Source organism: Leishmania infantum, chromosome 2 (assembly GCF_000002875.2).
Source record: "Leishmania infantum JPCM5 genome chromosome 2".
Taxonomy (NCBI): Eukaryota; Euglenozoa; class Kinetoplastea; order Trypanosomatida; family Trypanosomatidae; genus Leishmania; species Leishmania infantum.
In genome coordinates this window covers 170,052-189,771 of record NC_009387.2, presented here as the reverse complement: position 1 = coordinate 189,771, position 19,720 = coordinate 170,052, and the positions used below count along the sequence as shown (strand labels likewise).

The 19,720-nt window shown below is 63.4% G+C and overlaps 5 protein-coding genes and 1 pseudogene across 6 annotated transcripts; all 6 read left to right on the top strand.

Annotated features, from left to right (window-relative positions):
• AAT18 lies at nt 1-1,242 on the top strand (annotated as a pseudogene). Its single transcript has one exon. A coding segment is annotated over exon 1 (1,242 nt).
• A 2,526-nt stretch (nt 1,243-3,768) lies between these two features.
• Nucleotides 3,769-4,881, top strand: LINJ_02_0400 (putative serine peptidase, Clan S-, family S54; the record flags this gene model as incomplete). The annotated part of the gene is made up of 1 exon (XM_001462695.1): nt 3,769-4,881. One exon carries the CDS (start codon nt 3,769-3,771, stop codon nt 4,879-4,881), a length of 1,113 nt encoding a protein of 370 aa, XP_001462732.1.
• A 3,862-nt stretch (nt 4,882-8,743) lies between these two features.
• Nucleotides 8,744-11,803, top strand: LINJ_02_0390 (conserved hypothetical protein; the record flags this gene model as incomplete). Its single annotated transcript, XM_001462694.1, has 1 exon — nt 8,744-11,803. One exon carries the CDS (start codon nt 8,744-8,746, stop codon nt 11,801-11,803), a length of 3,060 nt encoding a protein of 1,019 aa, XP_001462731.1.
• A 2,428-nt stretch (nt 11,804-14,231) lies between these two features.
• On the top strand, nt 14,232-17,558 carry LINJ_02_0380 (putative RNA-editing complex protein MP81; the record flags this gene model as incomplete). The annotated part of the gene is made up of 1 exon (XM_001462693.1): nt 14,232-17,558. One exon carries the CDS (start codon nt 14,232-14,234, stop codon nt 17,556-17,558), a length of 3,327 nt encoding a protein of 1,108 aa, XP_001462730.1.
• Nucleotides 17,559-18,264: 706 nt separating this feature from the next.
• LINJ_02_0370 (hypothetical protein, unknown function) lies at nt 18,265-18,417 on the top strand (the record flags this gene model as incomplete). Its single annotated transcript, XM_001462692.1, has 1 exon — nt 18,265-18,417. One exon carries the CDS (start codon nt 18,265-18,267, stop codon nt 18,415-18,417), a length of 153 nt encoding a protein of 50 aa, XP_001462729.1.
• Nucleotides 18,418-18,992: 575 nt separating this feature from the next.
• LINJ_02_0360 (putative ubiquitin-conjugating enzyme e2) lies at nt 18,993-19,451 on the top strand (the record flags this gene model as incomplete). Its single annotated transcript, XM_001462691.1, has 1 exon — nt 18,993-19,451. One exon carries the CDS (start codon nt 18,993-18,995, stop codon nt 19,449-19,451), a length of 459 nt encoding a protein of 152 aa, XP_001462728.1.
• Between the last annotated feature and the right edge of the window lie 269 nt (nt 19,452-19,720).

Here is a 19,720-nt window from a genome sequence, read left to right as displayed (position 1 = left end):
ATGGAGATAGCAGAGCGTCTTGTGCCACCTGGTGGCCATGTATCGAACATCTTCAACATGGCAAGCAACACCCTCGGCATCGGCATCGTGTCGATGGCGTCCGGCTTCAACACAACGGGCATCTTCCTCTCTGCCATTCTCATGGTCGTGTGCGCGGTGCTGGTTGTCTTCTCCTTCTACCTGATCGGCGTGACGTGCGAGCGCAGCCCGTATCGCTCGTGGGAGTCCGCGTGCCTTGGCATCCTGTTCCCGAGAGCCGACTACATCGTTGCTGGCGTGATGCTATTCTTTCAATTTGGCACCATGGTCGGCTTCGTGACAGCGGTGTCTGATCTTCTCGTGCCTTTTGTGTAGTCCAGCGCGCCAGCCGGTGCCTCTGGACCGAATACTGTCTCGGTGCCGCTGCACTGCGGCTTCGCGGTGCTCGTGTGGCTGGTCGGCATGCTGCCGCTGTGCCTGCCGCGTCGCGTAGCGTCGCTGCGCTACTTCTCAATTATCGGTGTGACACTCGTGATCTGCTTTGTGCTCGCCGTCGTTGCGCACTCGTCGACGGCTGGGCTGCCGCACCTGCACGAGCTCAAGTACTTCGCCACCGGCATCGACGCTGTGAACGGTCTGACGCTGTTCATCTTCGCGTTCCTTGGGCATGGCCTGTGCTTCCGCCTGTTCGATGAGATGCGCCACCCGAGCGCGAGAGACCTGCTCCTCGACGCCTGTGGCAGCGTCTCTCTGATCGGCATGCTGTGCTTCGTAGTGGGCTTCTTTGGCTACGCGGAGTTTGGGCTAGACATCAGTGGGTCGATCTTGAAGTACTACCACGTGCGCAGCGACCCCATGATGCTGGCTGCGTACATGGGCATCCTGCTGAAGATCTGCGTCGCGTACGCGCTGAGTGGACAGGCGTGCCGCCTGCCGATCTTCTACATCTTGAAAAACGATATCGACTCCTGCCCCTATCAACTGCACCTGGGCATCACGGCTCCGCTGTGCGTGTGCTCCTTGATTTTGGGCCTGCTCATGCCGGACATCAACATTGGGTTCAACCTGCTTGGCAGCATGTGCGGCGGCGTTCTTGCCTTCCTGCTGCCGTCGTTTCTTGTGATGTACCTCGGCGGCTGGACGCTGCACCGCGTGGGGTGGGTCCGGATGGGGCTGACGTACGTGAACATGATTGCCGGCGTTCTCGCCATTGTCTTTGGCACAGCGGTGACGATCGGCGACATGGTGAAGAGGTACGCCTGAGCTGCGGCAGGAACGTACGAACGAGGCGTTGTGCGAGTAGCGGCTCACGAGGTAGCCCTCCTGGGCGCTTGGTGGCATGCGACCCACACCGGCAGATAAATGGAACGCACTGCGGAATTGGTGAGTGAGCGGCAGGCAGGGGGGGGCGGGGAGGCGCGGTCAGGGAGCCTGGCGTAGAGGAGAGAGGGCTGCTGCTCTCAGTTTCATGGATGCGTCTGTGCTGCTGCGCCACGGATGTGCTGATCCTCGCGCAACGAGAGCGACAGCGGCAGCCGTGGCGTGCTCTTGCCCTCTCCCTGTCCCTCGCCATCCCAACTCTTGCAGCCACCAACACTTTGGTAACGGATAACGCCTTGCTAGTGGTGCTCCGGTGCATGTCGTCCTGGCGCCACGAGCCCGCCGCCGTCGTCGTCGTCGTCGCGCGTCGCTCACCTCGGCTTGTCGTTGGCTATTGCGAGCTGGTGCAGCAGGGCGAAGCTGACAAGCTCGCGACATCGGCAGTGAAGGAGGGGCCGGCGCCAACTGCACGGATCGCGGACTTGGGTACTGTCCTCAGACGCGAGGTCGATAGCCGCATATCCGCTCCCCCTAAAAAAAAACCGCGGTGCACGATGCGACACGCCACAGCAAGAGGTGCTTGGCGACAGTCGTCCCACACCCGAGGAACACGGATGCTGAGCTCGCGAGGCCGCAGGAGACCATCTTCACGCAGTCCCGCACAGACACCTGTCCGTGCATTTTGGATCGCTGCAGCGGCGGGTGGCTGGCGGTGACAGCATGGGGCGCAGATGGTGTGCTGCCTATTACGCCGCCGGCATTGTGGCACCCACCCACCCCCGCCTGCTGCTTGTGCCATGAGGGCGGCCGGCCCGGCGCTGTGCCCGGTATGCTACGCGGGATTCGCGGATCGCTTGAAGCTGACAGCGCGCCTCGACTGGGGCAATGATCTGACTGCGCGCATCTCACTCGCGCTGCACGGGCGCCCCCCCCTTGATGGGGTGTCTGTGGCCGCACCCCCACACCCTCTGTGCCCCCGTCGGTACGGCAGGCTGTGGGCTCTTTGTGCGCTGGCACCTGCCGATGCACGGGCCCCCTCTGCTGGGCACACCCGCCCCGGTGAGAGGCGTACGGGCTGAGGTGATGGTGGTGTGCGCGCATGCGTGTATACTTTTCTAGCTTATTCCCTGTGTGGTGAACTGCGGACATGTCGGACGCATGGAGGATACATGGGGGCTTGCGTACAACCCCCCCCCCCCGTCTCCCTGGCAGTTGGAGGTGCTGCTCCGCCCTCTCCTCTGTTAGCGTATTTTTCGGAGCTCCTGAAAGTGTTTCCGTTGAGGTTTCTTCTCCTTGTACGAGGATGCGTCTTTGGCAAGGAGTGCGCCCGTCTGAGGGGATGCGGTGAGGGAGAGGCGCTGATCACGTGCGTGCTCGGCTCTGGTCCAGCTTGTATGTGGTTGTCAGTCTTTCATCTCCGTTGTTTGTCGTGGCGCGCGGTTCTGGTGCGTACGATGGCAAGTGTGTGCACGTGGCCTTGAGCGCGCAAAGACGTTGCATTCTTTACGGTTGAGGCGCACTCTCTGCTTGTTTCGTTTCTCTTCTCCTCCGCCCTCTGCACAGTAGCGTGCCAGGCGTGTCTCTCACGCCCCCTCCCCTCGGAAGAAGAGATGCACATGTGCACACCGCAGTGCAGGCGTCAGTGCACGTCTGCCGCATGTGCGTGTGTGCGTGCGTCTGCGATCGTGCGTTGCGCTACATCACTTACAGCTCTCTCTACCCTTTGTGCTTTCTGCCGTCCACAGCCCCCTCCCCTCTCCCCTGGCTTGGTGCGTCGTCTGGCCGAGCCACTCGTGACGCCCTCATCGAGCGTTGCGCTCCGTCGTCGGCGCTTCTCGCTTCTCTCGCGGGCTGCTGAAGCTGATGTGCTGTTCTTGAAGTGCGTTAACGCACGCGCGGCACCGTGGCAGCGGCTGCTGTGAGCTAAGGGACGTTGAGTGAGGATGGATGGGCCTGCTGGCGAAAGTTTCGTGGAGGAGTACGTTTGAGGGGAGGTGGGGGAGGGAGGGGGCGCGCGTGCATCGTGCTTGAAAGGGTGGTGGGGCTGCTGTGCACGCACACACGCGCACACACTCTTCGCATGTGTACATTGTTTCTCTTGCCCTCTCGAGCAGTTACGCTCCAGCGAGGACCAACGGCTGAGAAGCGTGCCTCACCGCTGTCGAACTTGCCCTTCTCGCCTTCCCTCCCCCCACGCCACCGCCACCGCGGCATTCGCGGAAGAGACGTCCGCGTTCACGTATGCGCGTGCATGTGCCCTTTATGTGTGTGTGCGTGTCAGTGTGTGTGTGCCTGCAGGGGCTGGACGCATGCGGCTCCCTCACGAACCTCTTCTTTGGTGAGGCACACTTCTCTGTCTGTCTGCCTGTCTCTCTCCGCCTTCCGGTGGCCCCTTCCGCGCATCTCGGAGCCACACACCCAATACGCCCCGCCACGCGCAGCTGCACACTCTCCATTGCTGTGTTCCTCATGGTGCGTGCCGATCCAATATGCACGGCCATACACTTCGCCCCGATCCTCGTGCTCCTCACCGTCCACTGCTCTAGCGGGCGCTGGCCAACGGATGCAGACTGCGCCGAGCGCGTGATGCGCTACGGCTTCAGCGTTGCCCTCTGTGCTGAGCGACCTGCTAGCGTGCTCACGCACCTGTTCGTGCACATCTCGTCGAAGCACCTTCTCAGTAACGTCTTCTCCTTCGCCGCGACTCTTGCTGAGTTCGGCGACGTGGCAGGCTCCGCCGCGGAGGGTGCGGTGACTCGCCGGCGGGTCACTTCACGGGATGACGAGGAGCCGAGTGCGTCCGGCGGTGCTGCGGGGAGCTCTGCCGCACATAGAATGGCGTCGGAGATGCGCGCCATTTTGGGGCAGCGTAGCCGCGTGCAGGCCTGCGTCCGCTCGGCCGGCGCACTCTTCGTGTGGGCCGTCGGCGGTGCCGCCGGTGGACTGGGCTGCCAGATGCTCTACAACAACTTTACGCTGGCGCTGCGTCGCCAGTGCGCTGCACGGGCTGCTGCCGCTGTTGCAGATGCGAAGCGAAAAGCCACATGGGGTGCTTCTGACGGACGCATACTGGCATCGCTTAGCCGAGTCGCCGAAGCGCTCCGGCAGCGCGCGGAGGCGTGCAACAGCATGTTGGCCGTGTCGGCTCAGGAGGCAGTGAACGATGCGATGCTCATGTGCGGGGCGAGTGCGGGCATCTGCGCCCTCTCCGGGTTCAGCGCCGCCTATTACGGCAGGTTCATCACCGCGTTCTGTCTTGTGGTGCCGGAGGCTCTCCTGCTGACCAAGGACCTCATCAACCGCTACATCGCACTGCTGGCGCCGAGCCTCGGCGCCACGGACTACGCGGCAGAGGCAGAGCGGCGTGCGCTGCGGTCGACGTGGCGCATCCTGGTGCCTGTCCAGAGCGTCGGCCACGCCGCACACGTGGGCGGCTTCATGGTGGGTTTGGGCATGGGCTACTGCTGGCTGTGGGTGCGGAAGTGCCGGCGCCTGCGCCTCGCACAAAGCCGTCGCCGTGCTGCTCAGTGGCTGCCGAGGCCGGGCATGCAAACATATGTGCATGCACGCTCGCGTTTCTAGGTCGGCGGGTGCTGAGGCTCTCCGCCCTCCCCACCACCAGCTTCCTCTTCGTCGCCGTCGTCCGGACGGGTGCGCAGCGCACCGTGGGCGTACACACTTCAATCGTTTCTCCGTGCTTCCCCACCCTTCCTCGCCCTCCGGCGACGATGGTCGGTTCTCCGTTCCTGCCGACTTGTGCCTCTACGGCGGAGGGCGGCGACGCGCCATGCGGAGACGTCGAGGGAACAGAGAACCACCACGACACGGGACACCCCTCACGAATAAGTCGGCACCCCACACCCCTCTCTTCCCCAAAACACTCCTTTGTGTGTAGTAGTAGACGCTGCCGGCATGCGATTACGTGTGCTGACGTCGTCCGCACGCGCTCACAGTTGCCGGCCTCCCCCCCCTCCCTCCCCTCTCACCTCTCCTCTCCTCTCCGCCTTTTCTATGCAGCATATCTACTCTGCGCAACTTCGTCACTGTCGTGCCACCGCTTCTCTGTCCTTCTCCTTCTTTTCTCCTGCTTCGCTCGACACGCACGCACGCATCGATTTGGGTGCCGCCGCTGATCCCCGCCTGCTCGCCGTGACGAACTCGACTCGCTGACAACACACAGACCAACAGAAGCCGCGAACGCCGGTGCTCGAGCGCTGCGCAGCTTCGCCGGTGGAGCTTCACCCGGTGGATCGACAGCGCGTTGCGTTGGGTAAGTCTGTGCCGTTGTCCTCTCTCTCTCTCCCTTTCTTCCTCATCACGATCACGATGTCCGCGCCTGCGGCCGACAGCGATCACACAGCGAAGGTGACTCGTGTTTTATATGCACGCATACAACCGTCTTCGACAGCAAGGCGTCTCTCTACTACGCGGTAGCTTCGACGAAGCCATACAACAAGCTGCTTAGCACCGCACTGCGCGCTGATGTGGAAAGGATGATCGCCGAAAACGGCGGCGGGGGGGGTGCGTGCTGCGATGCTGGAGCGGCTCCCGGCCGTACCGGCGCAGTTCACCGCAACGACTAGAGAGCTGCGGCGTATCCGTCCCTTGAGACGGGGGGGGGCGCCGCAACAGCGGCGTCCTCCAGTCTTCCGCTATGCGTGCGCGTGGAGAACGTAACCATCACAGGTGCTTGGAAAAGCTTTTACGCGAACCCGGAGCTGCTGGGGGTCAGCTTCCAAGTATACATTTTTTTCCGCGAGTCGGCGTTGACGGCCGCGCTCGCAGCACCGGCCGGCGCTATACGGGTAGCAGGCAAGTCAGCGCAGGTGTCTGTGGTGGCACGCGATGCTGCCGTCGCAACTGCTGCGGACCCCTGTCCCGGTGTTTCCAACCACCTTTCCCGTGAGACTTACGACCATGGCTCGACCTTGGCGCTGTCGAAGACTGACGGCAACACAGCGACACAAGGCCCAGAAACGCGTGAAGCGCGCGATACGATGAGCTCGAGTGCCGCTGGCAGGCGCCGGGCACGCGGACTTACTGCGGTAGCCACCACACTGAGCTCATATACGTCGTCCGTTGCTGCCGACCTTACCGCTCGGCAACCTGCCAAACCCTTTATGTGGAGTCTGCAGAGGGATGACGCCTTTCCAAGCGTACGGCAGAACCTGCTGAAGGCGCTAACACGCAAGGACTACCTGAGCGCGTACGGGCGCGAGGTGTATGTGCTCGCCCACCTGACGCTGAGCGATCTATCAAGGATGCTGTCCACGAAGCTGCCGTCTTCGTCATCCAGGTCTTCCAGGACGCAGGCTCGCACTGCATCGGGAGAAGTCGCTAGCACTGGTGTAGCTCTGGATTTGGAAGGCGCATCAGCCACGGGAGCTTCACAGCGTCACGCTCACAGCACGACAGGGATGCTAGCAGTCTCAGAGACGGACGATGCGAACTCCTGTGACATCCTCGTAGCTTCGGCAACCTCGCGGATCCCGCCACGTGGAGGGCCGAACCTATCCACTCCCATGACGACCGATGGCAGGGCGCCGCATCCAACCGTACTCGTGGAAGCAGCACAGAACGCCTACCACTTCACGCGTTCCTCTGAGTGTACGAACACTACTTGCATCGCCGGTGCTGTGTGCATCACGGTGATGATCGTCCTCCTTGCCTGTGCGCTTCTCGCGTACGTGCATCAGCTCTGGCGCCGGCGACGCGAGAAGCGCGCGGACAAGCGGAGGCTGTTGCAACACGAGTTGCGTTGAGTGGTGCGCTGGAAGGGATGGGCATGGCTTTGTTACGTAGGCGCATAGACACGCACAGACAGACAGCCCGACAAACGTGAGGTGTCTCTCATGATCTCCATCCGACGCACTTGCGTCGGTGCGTGGGCAGGCCTCCATGTGCAGGCTCCCTTCTGCGCCCTCTGCCTTTTCCAGCTACGGGGATACCTGTGACACCCCCCCTTTTTGCCAGCGGCGTGTTGTGGTGCTCGCACTGCGACTGCGTGTCTGCGGAACGTCCACACGCATGTATATGTATGTGTTTGTACTCCTTTTTTTTTTTCGGAATATCTGCTTATGTGCAAACATGTGACTGCCGTGGCGCTGCTGAAACTCTCCCTCTGTCTGTCTGTGCGTGCGTGTGTTTTATGGACTCCTATCCTTCCATGTGCGCACTGGGCATCAAGACACGGCGGGCGCTCTCCGTCGCTTCCCTCTGCGTACCTCGTCCGCGCTGTGGCATACGCAGAGCGGCGATGCACCACACGATGCCGGGAGGCGAGAGGGCCGAGTGCAGCAGGAGCAGGTGCCTTTTCCTGCGATTCGTAAACAACTATATGCGTGCATGCAGGCTTTGTGCTGTGTGTCACGTGTCCTCCTGCCGAAGGGCACGCGCATCCGAAGCTGGACATGGCAGCCCACGGACGAACAGCAACCACGACGCCAGCGGAGAGAAAGGGGACATGACCGTGAATCTTGCTCACGAGCGGGTCGACGCCAACGACGGCTGAGTGCGCGTGTAGCGGTGTGTGTGTGTGTGCCTTCGCTTACGTGTCTGTGCAGGTGCGCAGGCGAAGGTGTACGATGGTGGTCATGTGAGGCCGCTCTTTCAATCCGCAACGCGCGACGCCTGCGCCACACACACCCACCTATGCTCGACTCATCAACACCCCTACTTCTCGACGCCGTCGTCGACTCTTCATCATCATCGACGTGGCTCTCCTTCTCCTAAACCGCTCTTCCTCATGCGCGTCTGTGCCAACGCGGCTCAGTCTCGCTCACTGGCGACGCGCACACCCACGCACATGGAAGCATCGCCCACGCGCGACTTCTCTATTCCAACGTCTCAACGCTTGTGCGGGTACTTACAACCCTCCTCCCTCTGCGCGACTTCTCTGCTCGAACGCTACGCTTCGTTTCTTTTAGTCCAGCCTTGATTTCGCTTCTCTGCGTCGTTCGGCGTACACGCAACACGCACAACTCCCACGCCGCTTTCCGTTGGCTCTCAACGTTGCCCAACAGCAGGGATAAGCGATGCTGATGCTTGATTAAGGACGCCATCACAACATAAACAGCACGTTAACATAAAAGCAAGCAGAAGGGGGCTGCATCTACAACACTGCGGCGGCACACGAAGCATGTGCACTCGTTGTCAGCACTGCACCGTTTTTATCACCCTCTCTCCGTCTTTACTCGTCTCTCTCTCTCTCTGTGCGTGTGTGTGTGTGTGACGGCCTTGTGGTCCCCCTCCCCCCCTCTCCCGAACCCCCCTTGAATCCTTCATCACACCCCTCGCCGGCGCTTTCCCTACAACGTGTGGCTCTTCCTTCTCTTCTTTCTCTGTCGCACGTGGGCTCTGTCGGGAGCGCAACTCGGCTACTGTGTTGGTGTCCAGGCTGTGCCCCCCTTGCCGGGCTTCGTCTCTAAGCGTGCGAGGGAGCGCTATGGGAGTGGTGCCGGTGAAGCGTCGGGGTGGCTTCCGCCGCGATGAGGACCGTCGACTGCGACTGTCGCGCCGATGTGGGGCGACGGTGGCTGTGGTCATGGTCTTCCTGCGTCTTTTCAGTCACACGAGCCCAGCCGCACACGCCTTCAACGTCTGCGCGGACATCAGCCGCTGTAGCGAGTGTGTCTTCGACCAAACCGATGGGCTCATGCCACCGCCCCTGATGTGCGGTTGGTGCGAGAGCACGCAGACGTGCAAGGAGGTTAACAGCACGGTGCTGTCTTACTACCGAACCACCCCCGCTACCGGCGGCGCTGGCGGTGCAGGCGACGCAGAGGTGGAGCACACCCCAGATGAAATCGCCGCGTTCCGTGAGCAGTTCTGCGCGGATTTTCGCGAGCGCAACTTCAACGCGGTGTGCCCCGACATGTTCTGCACCGCCTCGAAGACGACGAACAATATCTACATCTGCCGCGCGCCGTCCATCGCTGCGCTCGTGCTCGGCTGCATCTTGTTTGTTCTCTCCATCCTCCTGTACACGTGGATGCAGACCATTCACCAACTGCCGTGGAAGTACGAGCCGTTCCTGTCCGACCTCCTCGCCGGTCGGCCCAGGCCTTCTGACCCGGCGGGCGACGACGGCGACACCGAGGCTATCGTCGACGACTGCCGCGACACGGCCGCGGTGCCAGACATCAATCCGCCGCCCGCAGTGCAGAGGGGGGATAGCGCCGCCTCGCCGTTTCGCGATCGCGACGGCGGCACCGAGGATTTCGGAGAGCGCGGCGGTGATGACGGTGGTGAGGGGGTATCATCAAGCCCGACCGCGCGGCGGCAGCAGCAGCAGCAGCCGGGGCAGCATGCCCTTCTCCATCGCGCCGCGCCGATCGTGACGACGACAGCGGCAACCGGCTACTGCCCAATCTGCCGATGCCGCCATCCCGTCCCCCTTGGCCCGGGCGACGTCTGTTTCTGGTGCAACGTCGCCCGCTTCGCCTTTGTGCCCGTCTCTCTGGCCCTCCTCAGCTCGTCCATCGTCATCGTCCTCAGCTTCGCCGTGTCGCTGAAGCCGTGGTTCGCCGATATTTACTTTACCGAGGTGCTCGTCGCGGCGTACCTTTCCTTCGGCGGCTTCGTCTGGTACGTTGTGCGTTACCGCCGCCGCGCGCCGCTCTTCTGCTTCGAGACGGAGGAGGAGCGCGAGGCGAAGGAGGAGGTGTGGTCCTCAACGCGGCACCGACGGCCCACCTCGCGGTTGCCGTCGGCAGCCGCCGGCCCCGCGTCCGTCATTGGCAGCGCATCCGAGGTGGAGAGGGAGAGCATGCCTTCGCCACTGCACTCGCAGAGCGTGAAGCTGCAGCTCTTGAACGACGCGCGACACAACATGGCCAGCACCACATATCTGAGACTGGCACTGCGGCTGCGTGGGCGGTCGTTGCTCGACCAGATCCCGGAGTTGAAGAAGTACCGTGCGCAAATTGCATCGATGCACCTCGCACCAGCCACCCTGACGAAGGTTGGCGGTGTTTTGGCGGCGATGTGCACGCCCACGGCTGCCACGATGGCGGGCTCTGGCGCGTACGGCGGAGATGCGGGTACTACAGCGCCCACCACAGCCACCGCCGCTGCCACCAGGGCTGTGGCTGCTGCGGGTGCCTCCATGACAGCCGTGACGAGGGCCGACGTGGACGCCACCGCGGCAACGCTCACAGCGTCTATGCCGTCGTGCTTGTCCTTACCATTTCAGCAGACGCGTCTGCCGCAGCACCCAACGCCGCTGCCGTCGGCAGTTGCGGCCGCGGCCGTGGAAAGCACCGATACGGCGAGTGTCGTGGCAGCGTCCACGCTCCCTTCCGATGCCCAAACATCCCCGGCTGCAGCTGCTGGATCCGCTTCGGCGGCCGTTGCGACGAGCGCGGCGGCCGCGACGCCGATGCCGCTGGCGATGACGCTGCCCGATGGAGTGGCTCGTCAGAAGCGGGCCGAGACGGCCCAGCTGCTCAGCTCCGACTTTCTCTCCCCGCCGTACCGCAAAGCCCTTAAGGCGACCCTCTTCAGGGACGAGCTCATCATGTGGTACTCCGAGCCGCGGCTGCGCAGCGTGCTGATGGAGAACAAGTGGCTGCTGCTGGACTTGCTCGCGGGCCTCCTCTTTGGCATCTGGATGCTGATGCTGTCCTCGGTGAGCGACAACACCTTCGCTATTGTGCGGCTGAGCGGCTCGACAGCCGTGGCGGCGTGCGGCCTGGTCGTTGTGCTTGGTTTTGCGCTGCTGCTCGTCGTGGTCGTCCGCAGCTGCAGGCGACTCTACGTGCTCACGGACGAGCGGCTTATCACAGTGTACGAGAGCATCATCGAACCGGTGGTGACCGCGACAGACCTGAGTAGCGTCCGCTTCGCCGCCCTGTACGGCTACCACAGCATCTGGGCCCGCGAGCCGGTGCTCGACTTCTCCTGGGAGGTCCCTGCGACAGAGCGCAAGATGCCGGCCATCAAGAGCCACAAGTTCTCGGGCATCACGGATCTGCACGAGTTTCTGTACTACTTCCGCATGGTGGCGCCGCAGATGCCATTCCACCTGCAGCAGATTTCGGAGTCGACGCGACAGGACCGCACCGAGTGGCGCATGCACGTCATCCTGTGCATCGGCTTGTTTGTTGCACTGCCCATCATCACGGTGTACCCGCATGCGGTGCCGGACTTCCTCGCCGCCTACCTCTACGTGGTGGCGCTGCTGCTCATCGGCTCGACGCTGCTGCGCGGACTGCGGGCACAGCAGATGACATGTGCGCCGCTGAACATTGCCGCGTCGTGGGCTCCGGTCCCGGCGCGGAACGAGATGGACGGCGCAGAGCCGTTGCAGCCGCTGCCGCCGTCGGTGGTGACACATGCACCGGACGGGTGCTCAGCGCCCAAGACAACGCCGTCCAGCTTTGGGGGCCACGAAGGGGCCGCAGGAGTTCTGCACAGCGTCAGCGTCACCGACATCCGTGCCGATATGGAGCCCGAGCGGCAGAAAAGACCCCGCCTTTGTGTGACTGGGCACCGCTGGCAGTGATGCGACGGCCACTGCGTCGATGGCGCGCGTATGCCGGAAAGCCTTGCGTCCGCCGTAGCTGCCGATACCATCGTTGACGCCACGGGTGGCTGACTTCGTGGGTTGTGCCGGGGGCGGCGCTAGGCTCGCGGGGACCGTGGCCAGCGTAACGGTGTCCTGCCCTTGGCCTATCGCCGGGAAGGGTGGCAAGGCGGCGCTGCAGGGGGGGGGCACAACAACAATCGCGGAGGGTTGTGGAGGGGCGCACGCAGGATGGGCGCTGGCCGCTTCGTGCCTCGATGCACGCCTCGAAAGCTGACTTCGTCTCCACCACTCGCTGGAGCCAGAGCCGCGCCGCTGTCTGCGACCGCTGGCAGCCGGATGCGGGCTACGCCGGCATCGGCCAGCACCAGTCCAGCAAACTGACCTACGACGGCAGCAAGCACGCCATCCACGGATGGTGTGCACGGGCCACCTACATCTGCCCCCACCCCACCATCGCTGGTTCCGACAGACAGAGCCATGGCGGCTGTGAGAGTCGGCCCCAGTGCCCGCTCGCGCGGTTTACGCATCGCGGCACTAGCGCACGGCAGCGGCAGGGGAGGGGTGGCGGCTGCCAACAGCGGTGGGGCCCTCGTGTTCGACGCCGCCCCTCGACCCGCATCTTTCTTTTTCCGTGCTCGTCACCAGCGCTCTTCGCCCCCTTCTCGTTTAGGGCGTTACAGGAGGCCTCTCTTCCCCTCCCTTCCCCTCTCTTCGCTCTTGCTCTGCCAGTGCACTGTCCAGATCGATGGACGGATGCCTGCGCCATCTTCTGTTCTCTTCCACTTTTCACTTGTGTCGCTAAGGAGGGAGAGGGGGGGGTGCGGTCTGCTGGCTCACGCGTGCGCGTTGGCCGCTGGCATGGCTCTCTGTTGCCTCCACACCACACTCCACGGCCCTCCTCCGCTGTAGCTGAGTGATCCAGTCGGCCACCACCGTCCGCCAGCCACTTCTCTGTCCGTGAAAGGTACTCTCCTCACGCTAGTTGGACAGCCGCGAGGTCGAATCTCCGCTTGCTCTCCTGTGTCTGTGTGTCTGCCGTTTGAGGGCTTCCCGCCTCGCTGTCGACGCCGGCCTTCTCCCTTCACATGCCATTCTTTCTATGCTGCCGTCCATGCGACTGTCACACCTCTTTCTTTCCACCCACGCATGCAGTTGCGGCAAGAGAGTTCACATCCGCCGAAGCGCGGCAGCGGCATCGCCCTGCTCGCGGATAGGGCTCGTAGGCGTGTCCTCGCCTCACATCCTCACCGGCGAACGCGAGGCACAGAGGCAGGCACTAGTGCGCATCCTTGTGTGCTTCCATAGACATGTACGCATTCCTTAAGCCGCGTTTGTGTTTTCGTATGACGGAGGCGCGCACGCTGGAGCGAGTCGGGGCGACGCGGAGAGCAGCGGAAAGCCCACCCCTCCCTCCCACAAAGACGAACAAGCGACAGCGCAGATGGTTTTCGGCAACGCCGGGGAGGACGTGATGGCGGGATGAAGGAGATTGTGTGTGTGCGGGTGTGGGGCTGAGGGGGGGGGGCGTCGCTGCTGTGTTTCGCTTTTCTTGCCCCATCGACTCCGTGCGCCTCTCCATCCCTTTGGAGGTGGGCAGGACGGCGCCCCTTCCCGTGAGCTCTGCTCGCTCATATCTCGTTGAGGACGTAATCCTTACCGCGGCGATGAAGCGCACCCATCGGGGGTGCGCACGTACGCATCGCCTGCACGTTATCGGCATACGTGCTGGTGCTTGCAGCTCCGTCGCTCGTAGCGGTGAGAGGCTGAACCACTGTGGATGGTATTTCTCATGTGTGTGTGCTTGTCTGGAGGTGGAGGCGAAGGTGTTCGTGTGCGCGTTCACGCGCGTGCCGAAGGGCTCATGAGCAGGGGGCTGCTCTTGTTTGGGTTTTGTTTCGGACCGCCGGTAACGCGAGGGGGTGCGCGGGGAAGGCGCTTCGCGCTGCACTGCACTTCTCTCTCTCTGTGCGTGCTGCTGCTGCTGTTGCCGTGCCCTTCATCGTCAGGGCGTGGGGTGGGTGCTGCCCGTTTGCCTGTCTGCCTCGACGGTAGACGGGGCACTCATTCTCTTTCCTACGGGCGTTTCGTTGCGGGTCTCGCCGGCGTGCGCTGTGCCACACGTGCTGGGCCACGCAGCTATGCGGCTCGCTTCTAACGATGTCTTCCTAAAGGTAACCCGCCCGAGCAACAACAACAGCGCACGGCAACCGAAAAGCACGACGGGACAGAGAAGGGGCGGAGGGAGGGCCACCGCATGCCGCACCGGGCATGTGTGTGCGGCGGGTGTTCGCGTGCGGCGAGGCGAGACACGTAAAACAACCGACATGGTCGTGCTGTGCATGTAGGCGCTCTGTTTTCTCCTGCTCTTTGCCACGCGCGCGCGGGTGTGCGCAGCTCGAGGAGGATGGTGGGCAAGAGAGGCGGAGACGGAGGGAGGGCGGGGGATGGCGCGCTCGCGCTCGCGAGAAGCCGCGTACGCTCCGCACGACTTCGCTTGCCTTACACGTCTTCCTCTTCTTGGATGCACATTACTTTCTTCGCTGCTCTCCGTCTGTGCCCTTCCGTGTTGCACTCTCTTACACACACACACACACACACACACACACACACGCATGCACATGCACGCATGCATCCTTGCGAAAGGAGATCAATGCTGCCGATCCGACGCTCTTCGCGTCCCTCGCTGACGTCGCTGCCGGTGTGCGGCCGGTGGCGCCACGGTGTGCACCCGGTCCGCTCGGCATTTGTGCACACTGCCGTCCTTCGACAAGCCAGCACACCATCGACTCGTCCCTCGGGCACCGCCAACGGCGGCTTTGGCAGTAGCGGCGTCCGTGACGGCAGTGCACCAGCTCCTCCTAGCAGAGGCGACGGTGCTGCGGTGGCGCCGCAGCCGCCGTCGCCGCAGGGCGTGAGCCCCGAGCTCTGCTTCTACGAGACGTTCATCTTGTCCGATGTCGACGTGCATCTTACCCTCCTCGAGGAGGCGCACTACAAACACGGCGTGTGGCTCAACGTGCCACCGCAGCTCGCGCCCTCCGTCCCGAACGTCGGTCCACCCGCCGTGCCGGAGCCGATCTACCCATCGGCACAGCGGGAGCGACTAGCGGCCATGACGGCGGCCATGACGGCAGTGCAGAACAAGCGCGGCCGAGGCGCCAGCGGCGGCGGCTGCGCGACGGATGCGGAGCTCATAGTAGAGCCGTCGTGCCTTGCCTACCGCCCCACCCACGACCCGCCGCCCTTCTCCACGACTGGCACGCGCTCGCTAAGGATTCCAGAGCAAAGGCGGGCGGCAGCAGAAGCAGCCGCCCCGAGCACAAGCGACGCCGTCTCCCGTGTGTCTCCACCTGCACCGTCTTCCGTGACAGCGTCAGCGGCAGAGGCGAGCTTCGCGGAAGGCACCACCACGACTACCACACGCAGCATGCATGCGGAAGTACAGACAGTTGCCATACGCATGCCGGTGGTCCCGTCAATGCTGTACCACTGCAGTGCGTGCAGTCGCCCGTTTAGGCGACGCCAGGCCGCAGAGGAGCACGTGCAGCAGCGCCACGAGTCGCGCGGCAACTGCAGCGGCGCTAGCGCCGCTGCAGTTGTGATGGAGGGCCCGGGGCCTGGTGAGATCATCGGATACGAGGAGAAGGCCGTCGCCGTGGCGACCACCAAGACGGCCGCTGCAGCCCGCGTGACAAGTCCTTTGCCAATGAAAGCGGCGGCGAAGGCGAAGGGGATGGAGGCGAGCGCTGAAGTCGCGACCACCAAGGGCGTCGCCGGCGCCTCAAGTGCTGTCAAGCCCTCCGCCTTTTATCTCGCTGCTAACTACCGCGCGACACCGCGAGTTGACCTCCCGGAGGACGATCTTATCGACGAACTCCTCGATGTCGTCTGGGACGACGTGGCGCTGGCGCGAGACGACATCGCGAAGCCATCTGATCTTCCCACAACACGAGCCGATCTCCCGCAACACCCGAAGCGGAGCTACGATAGCTGCCAAGGCCGTTTTTTCATCCCCAGTGTGCTCATCGTGGAGGGCGTCGCCGACAACCGCGCTCAGCTGGAGGCGGCGGCGGAGCGGGCCGTTGTGCGAGCCACGCCAGATGGCGCCGCGCCAGGCATCAAGCGTCGGCCTTCGTCTGCGATGTCGGTGTTTTTGCCATCCACGATGGCTCCCCGCCTGCTCCCAACGCAGCGGCGCAACGCCGACGGCACGCTCGGTGCTGGCGGCGCCGATGCCGATGCCGCCGGCGGCGGCATCGGCGGTGGGGCTCTTGGGGCGGCGCCGACCGCGCAGGAGTTGTCTGTAGCGGAGCTCAGCCGCCACTACCCGAACCCGTTCGGTGACAGCCCAAACGCTGTGCTGATGGAGTCGGAAAAGGAGCCAATCAACCCCTTCGTGGACCTCGAGGGTCAGGCGGCTGCGGTGGCCGCCACGGCCCATTCGGGTGCGGCGGACGGTAGCACCGCTGACGACGCTGTCTCTTCCCCGGCCACGAAGGAGATGGAGTGGCTGTCGCGGTGGGCAGCGAGGCCGTACGCGTGTCCGCTGTGCCAACGACGCGCCTTGCCAGACTTGATGAAGATCATGGCACCCCTGCTGCCCCCGTCATTAGTGGCAGGCAGCGAGGCAACCGCCTCCACGGCGTCGACTGCTGTTGTATACGGTGACGGTCAAGGAGCTAGCCCGCACCTGGGGTCTGGTACGAAGCGGGCCGCTTCTACTGCTGCAGGGGAGACGACGGCTGCGACTGCAGGTGCCTCCACGTCGAGGCCAGCACGTTGTGTGCCGCCCTCAGGCTCCCTCGAGGACCAACCCTTGGTTGCGGATGTTGAGGCGTGGAGCTGGTACGCCGATCGGGTGCCGCGCTTCCGACTACTGGACTCCCTCGAAGACCACTTGCAGTCGAAGCACGCCGGCTACTGCGGCGGGAATGACGAGGCAGCGGCTGCACTCGACGGTGACGATGGCTGCACTGGCAGAGACGGGGACGACAGCCTCTCCGAGGCGGACTGGCAGCTCCTCTACCGCGTTGCCAGGCACCAGCAGCTGCTAGCGCGAGCCGAGTTGCTGGCGGTGCAGCAGGCGTACCGCGTCATGTACCCCAAGCGGCACAGCACCTCTGCCGAGTCCTTTAGCCCCATTAAGAGCGACGGCGCCGACCTCCCAAATCATGTCTTCGGCGATGCTGGCAAGGACGGTGCCGAAAACGCGGCGATTCGCGACGAGGCAAGCGGCGCGACGGGTGGCGCATCCATGGGCGGGTCGCCTACGTCGGGGCCTGCCATCGGTGCCACGACTGCCGATGGCACCGATGCCCCTCAGGTGCACGTGCGATCGGCTGTGAACACGGTGCTGATCGGCACGGTGCGGGATGTGCAGGAGGGCTTCCTTGGCGCGACCCGCATTCTGCAGTACGTTCTGGCAGTGCGGAACACCTCTGCGGAGTCGTCGGGCTGTGCATCTGCAGACGCGATGGGGAGCCACGTGGACGCCAGCAACGGAGAGGAAGAAGGCGCAGGCGTGGACGAGGACCTGATCGTTGTGCGCTGTGTCGGCGACCTCGTCCCTGTCGCGCTGCTGAAGCAGCAGGTTCGTTTGGGCTCCACCATTTTCGTTGCCGGGTCGCTGCGGCTGAATCGCAACGTTGACACGGTGTCGCGACGGTCGCACGCGTACCCGTATGTGCAGGTGGTGCCGCCCCTTGGCTGCGTGCGTGTCTTGGAGGCGTAGCACGGCGTTCTTTATCGACGTGTTTGAGGATGTATGTGCCGCCTCTCCCCCCTCCCCCTCTGTCGAAGTTCTTCTCTCACGACCCTCTCCGCCCTCTCTTCTTTTCGACTTCGATTCCCTGTTGTGCTGCTGCTGCTCGTGCTCGTGCTGTGTCGTGTGGATACCGGTCTTGATGGGGACAGCTGTCGCTGAGTGCACTCCAATGGAACAGGTGTGTTCGCGCCCACTTCCGTCGTGCAAGCGTTCTCCTCCTCTTCCCCCCTCCCTGTCGATGGTGACGTGCGAGCGTCTGTGCTCACGTTGGTTGCGCATGTGCATGCGTCTGGCCTCGGTGCTCATCATGGCGGCGTTGATCAGTTGTGAGGGTAGCCCCGCTAAGGCTCGAATGATAAGAAAGCTCTGCATAGGAAGGCATGCCGGACGGCACACGAGCACGCGCCAAGTTCGTGAAGAGGGAGCAGGCGCCGGCCTCGGCGGTGCCGTGTCTTCTCGTCTCTCTCTCTTGAATACCCCCTCCCCCCTACACACACGCGCGCACATATATATATATATGGTCGGAATACTGTTTCACACGTAAAGGTCGAGGAGAGATCGTTGCCGTGGTGCTTAAAGCCACGCATGCGCAAGCGGATGGGTGCGCAGACGTGTGCGTGCGCAGACCCAATTCCGAGGTCCGAAGCAATAATGGCCGGAAAGGATCAGCTTGATGCACGTACGTGCTCTTCTCTATGCTGCTGCTGCTGAGCCCCATGCAACCCTTCCTCTCCGCCTCCACAGCTTTTCTATTAAGCTCCGTCACAGCGCGATTTTTCTCCCTGTGCTCAAGGCCCTTCTCTTGCAACTCTCCCTGGCCCGCTGAGCTGCACACACACACACACACACACACACGCAAAGACATCTATCCCACCCGATACGCCTGCGCCGCTCACGCCGCTGTCACGTGGGATCGTAAGAAGGGAACGGGGTGGGTCGATCGAGGAAAGCCGCAGTGGCGCAACGCAGCGAGAGGGCGCGCACGGCCCTTTTTCCATCCCTACTCTCCGGCTCTCTCTCTTCACATACACACATACGTACACCTCTTCACATCTTCCCAGCATTCGGTGCGCCTTCTCGTTTCTGTTTGGGGGCGTCGCCACCACCCGAGCACACGCACCGCACGCCTACAGGACGCAGAGTGTGTGGGGCACTCCCTCTCTGGTGCCCCCAACGGCCTCACACACCATGTCAGGGCTGTCACTTGCGCAGTCACGCCTGCGCGAGGAGCGCAGAGCTTGGCGGAAAGATCGACCGTTCGGTTTTTGGGCCAAGCCGCTCGAGATCGCCCCAGGCAGCTGCCGCGTCAGTGGCGTGAAGCACACGCGTGAGGGAGGGCAGCTGACGCTGCACACGGCTTCGGGTTCGGCATCCAGCAACACGACCGCCTCATCGTCCTCTATGACCGTCTCTCCCTCGAATGCGACGTCCGGGGCGGGCGCTGCTGCGGCGAGGGACTCCGCCGCCGCCGCTCTCCCGGCTGGGCTGGACCTGCTTCACTGGGAGGCGGGCATCCCCGGGAAGCCTGGCACGCCGTGGGAGGGCGGCGAGTTTCGCCTCCGCCTCAACTTTACGGAGGACTACCCCACAAAGCCCCCCAAGTGCGTCTTCACGCCGGTGCTCTTCCACCCCAACGTGTACCCGAGCGGCACCGTCTGCCTCTCGATCCTTAACGAGGAGAAGGACTGGCGCCCGAACATCACCATAAAGCAGATACTGCTGGCCATCCAGGAGTTGCTGGACCACCCCAACATCAAGGACCCCGCGCAGGAGGAGCCGTACAAGGTTTACATGCGCGACATCAAGGAGTACGAGGCGCGCGTGCGCGAGGAGGTGCAGAGGCATCATTGGAAAGGCTAGCGCATGCTGTATGCGAACGAAAGGTTGCGAAGGCTGTGTGCGCGCGTGCTTGTGTGCGTGTGGGGCTTGGGCGCGGCGGGCGGGGCTCTTCTGCTGTGTTGGTTTTATGCTGTGCGTAGAGCGCTTGCTTGTGTGGGACGCACTTCGTCTCCCGCCCTGTCGTCTGCCTCGATGGCTGCACTTCACGTAAGCAGCCGTAAAGGAAGGCAGAGGCGAGGGTGCGCGCCACTGCCGTCGAGCTTCGGGAAGGATGTGGGGTGCATGTGGAA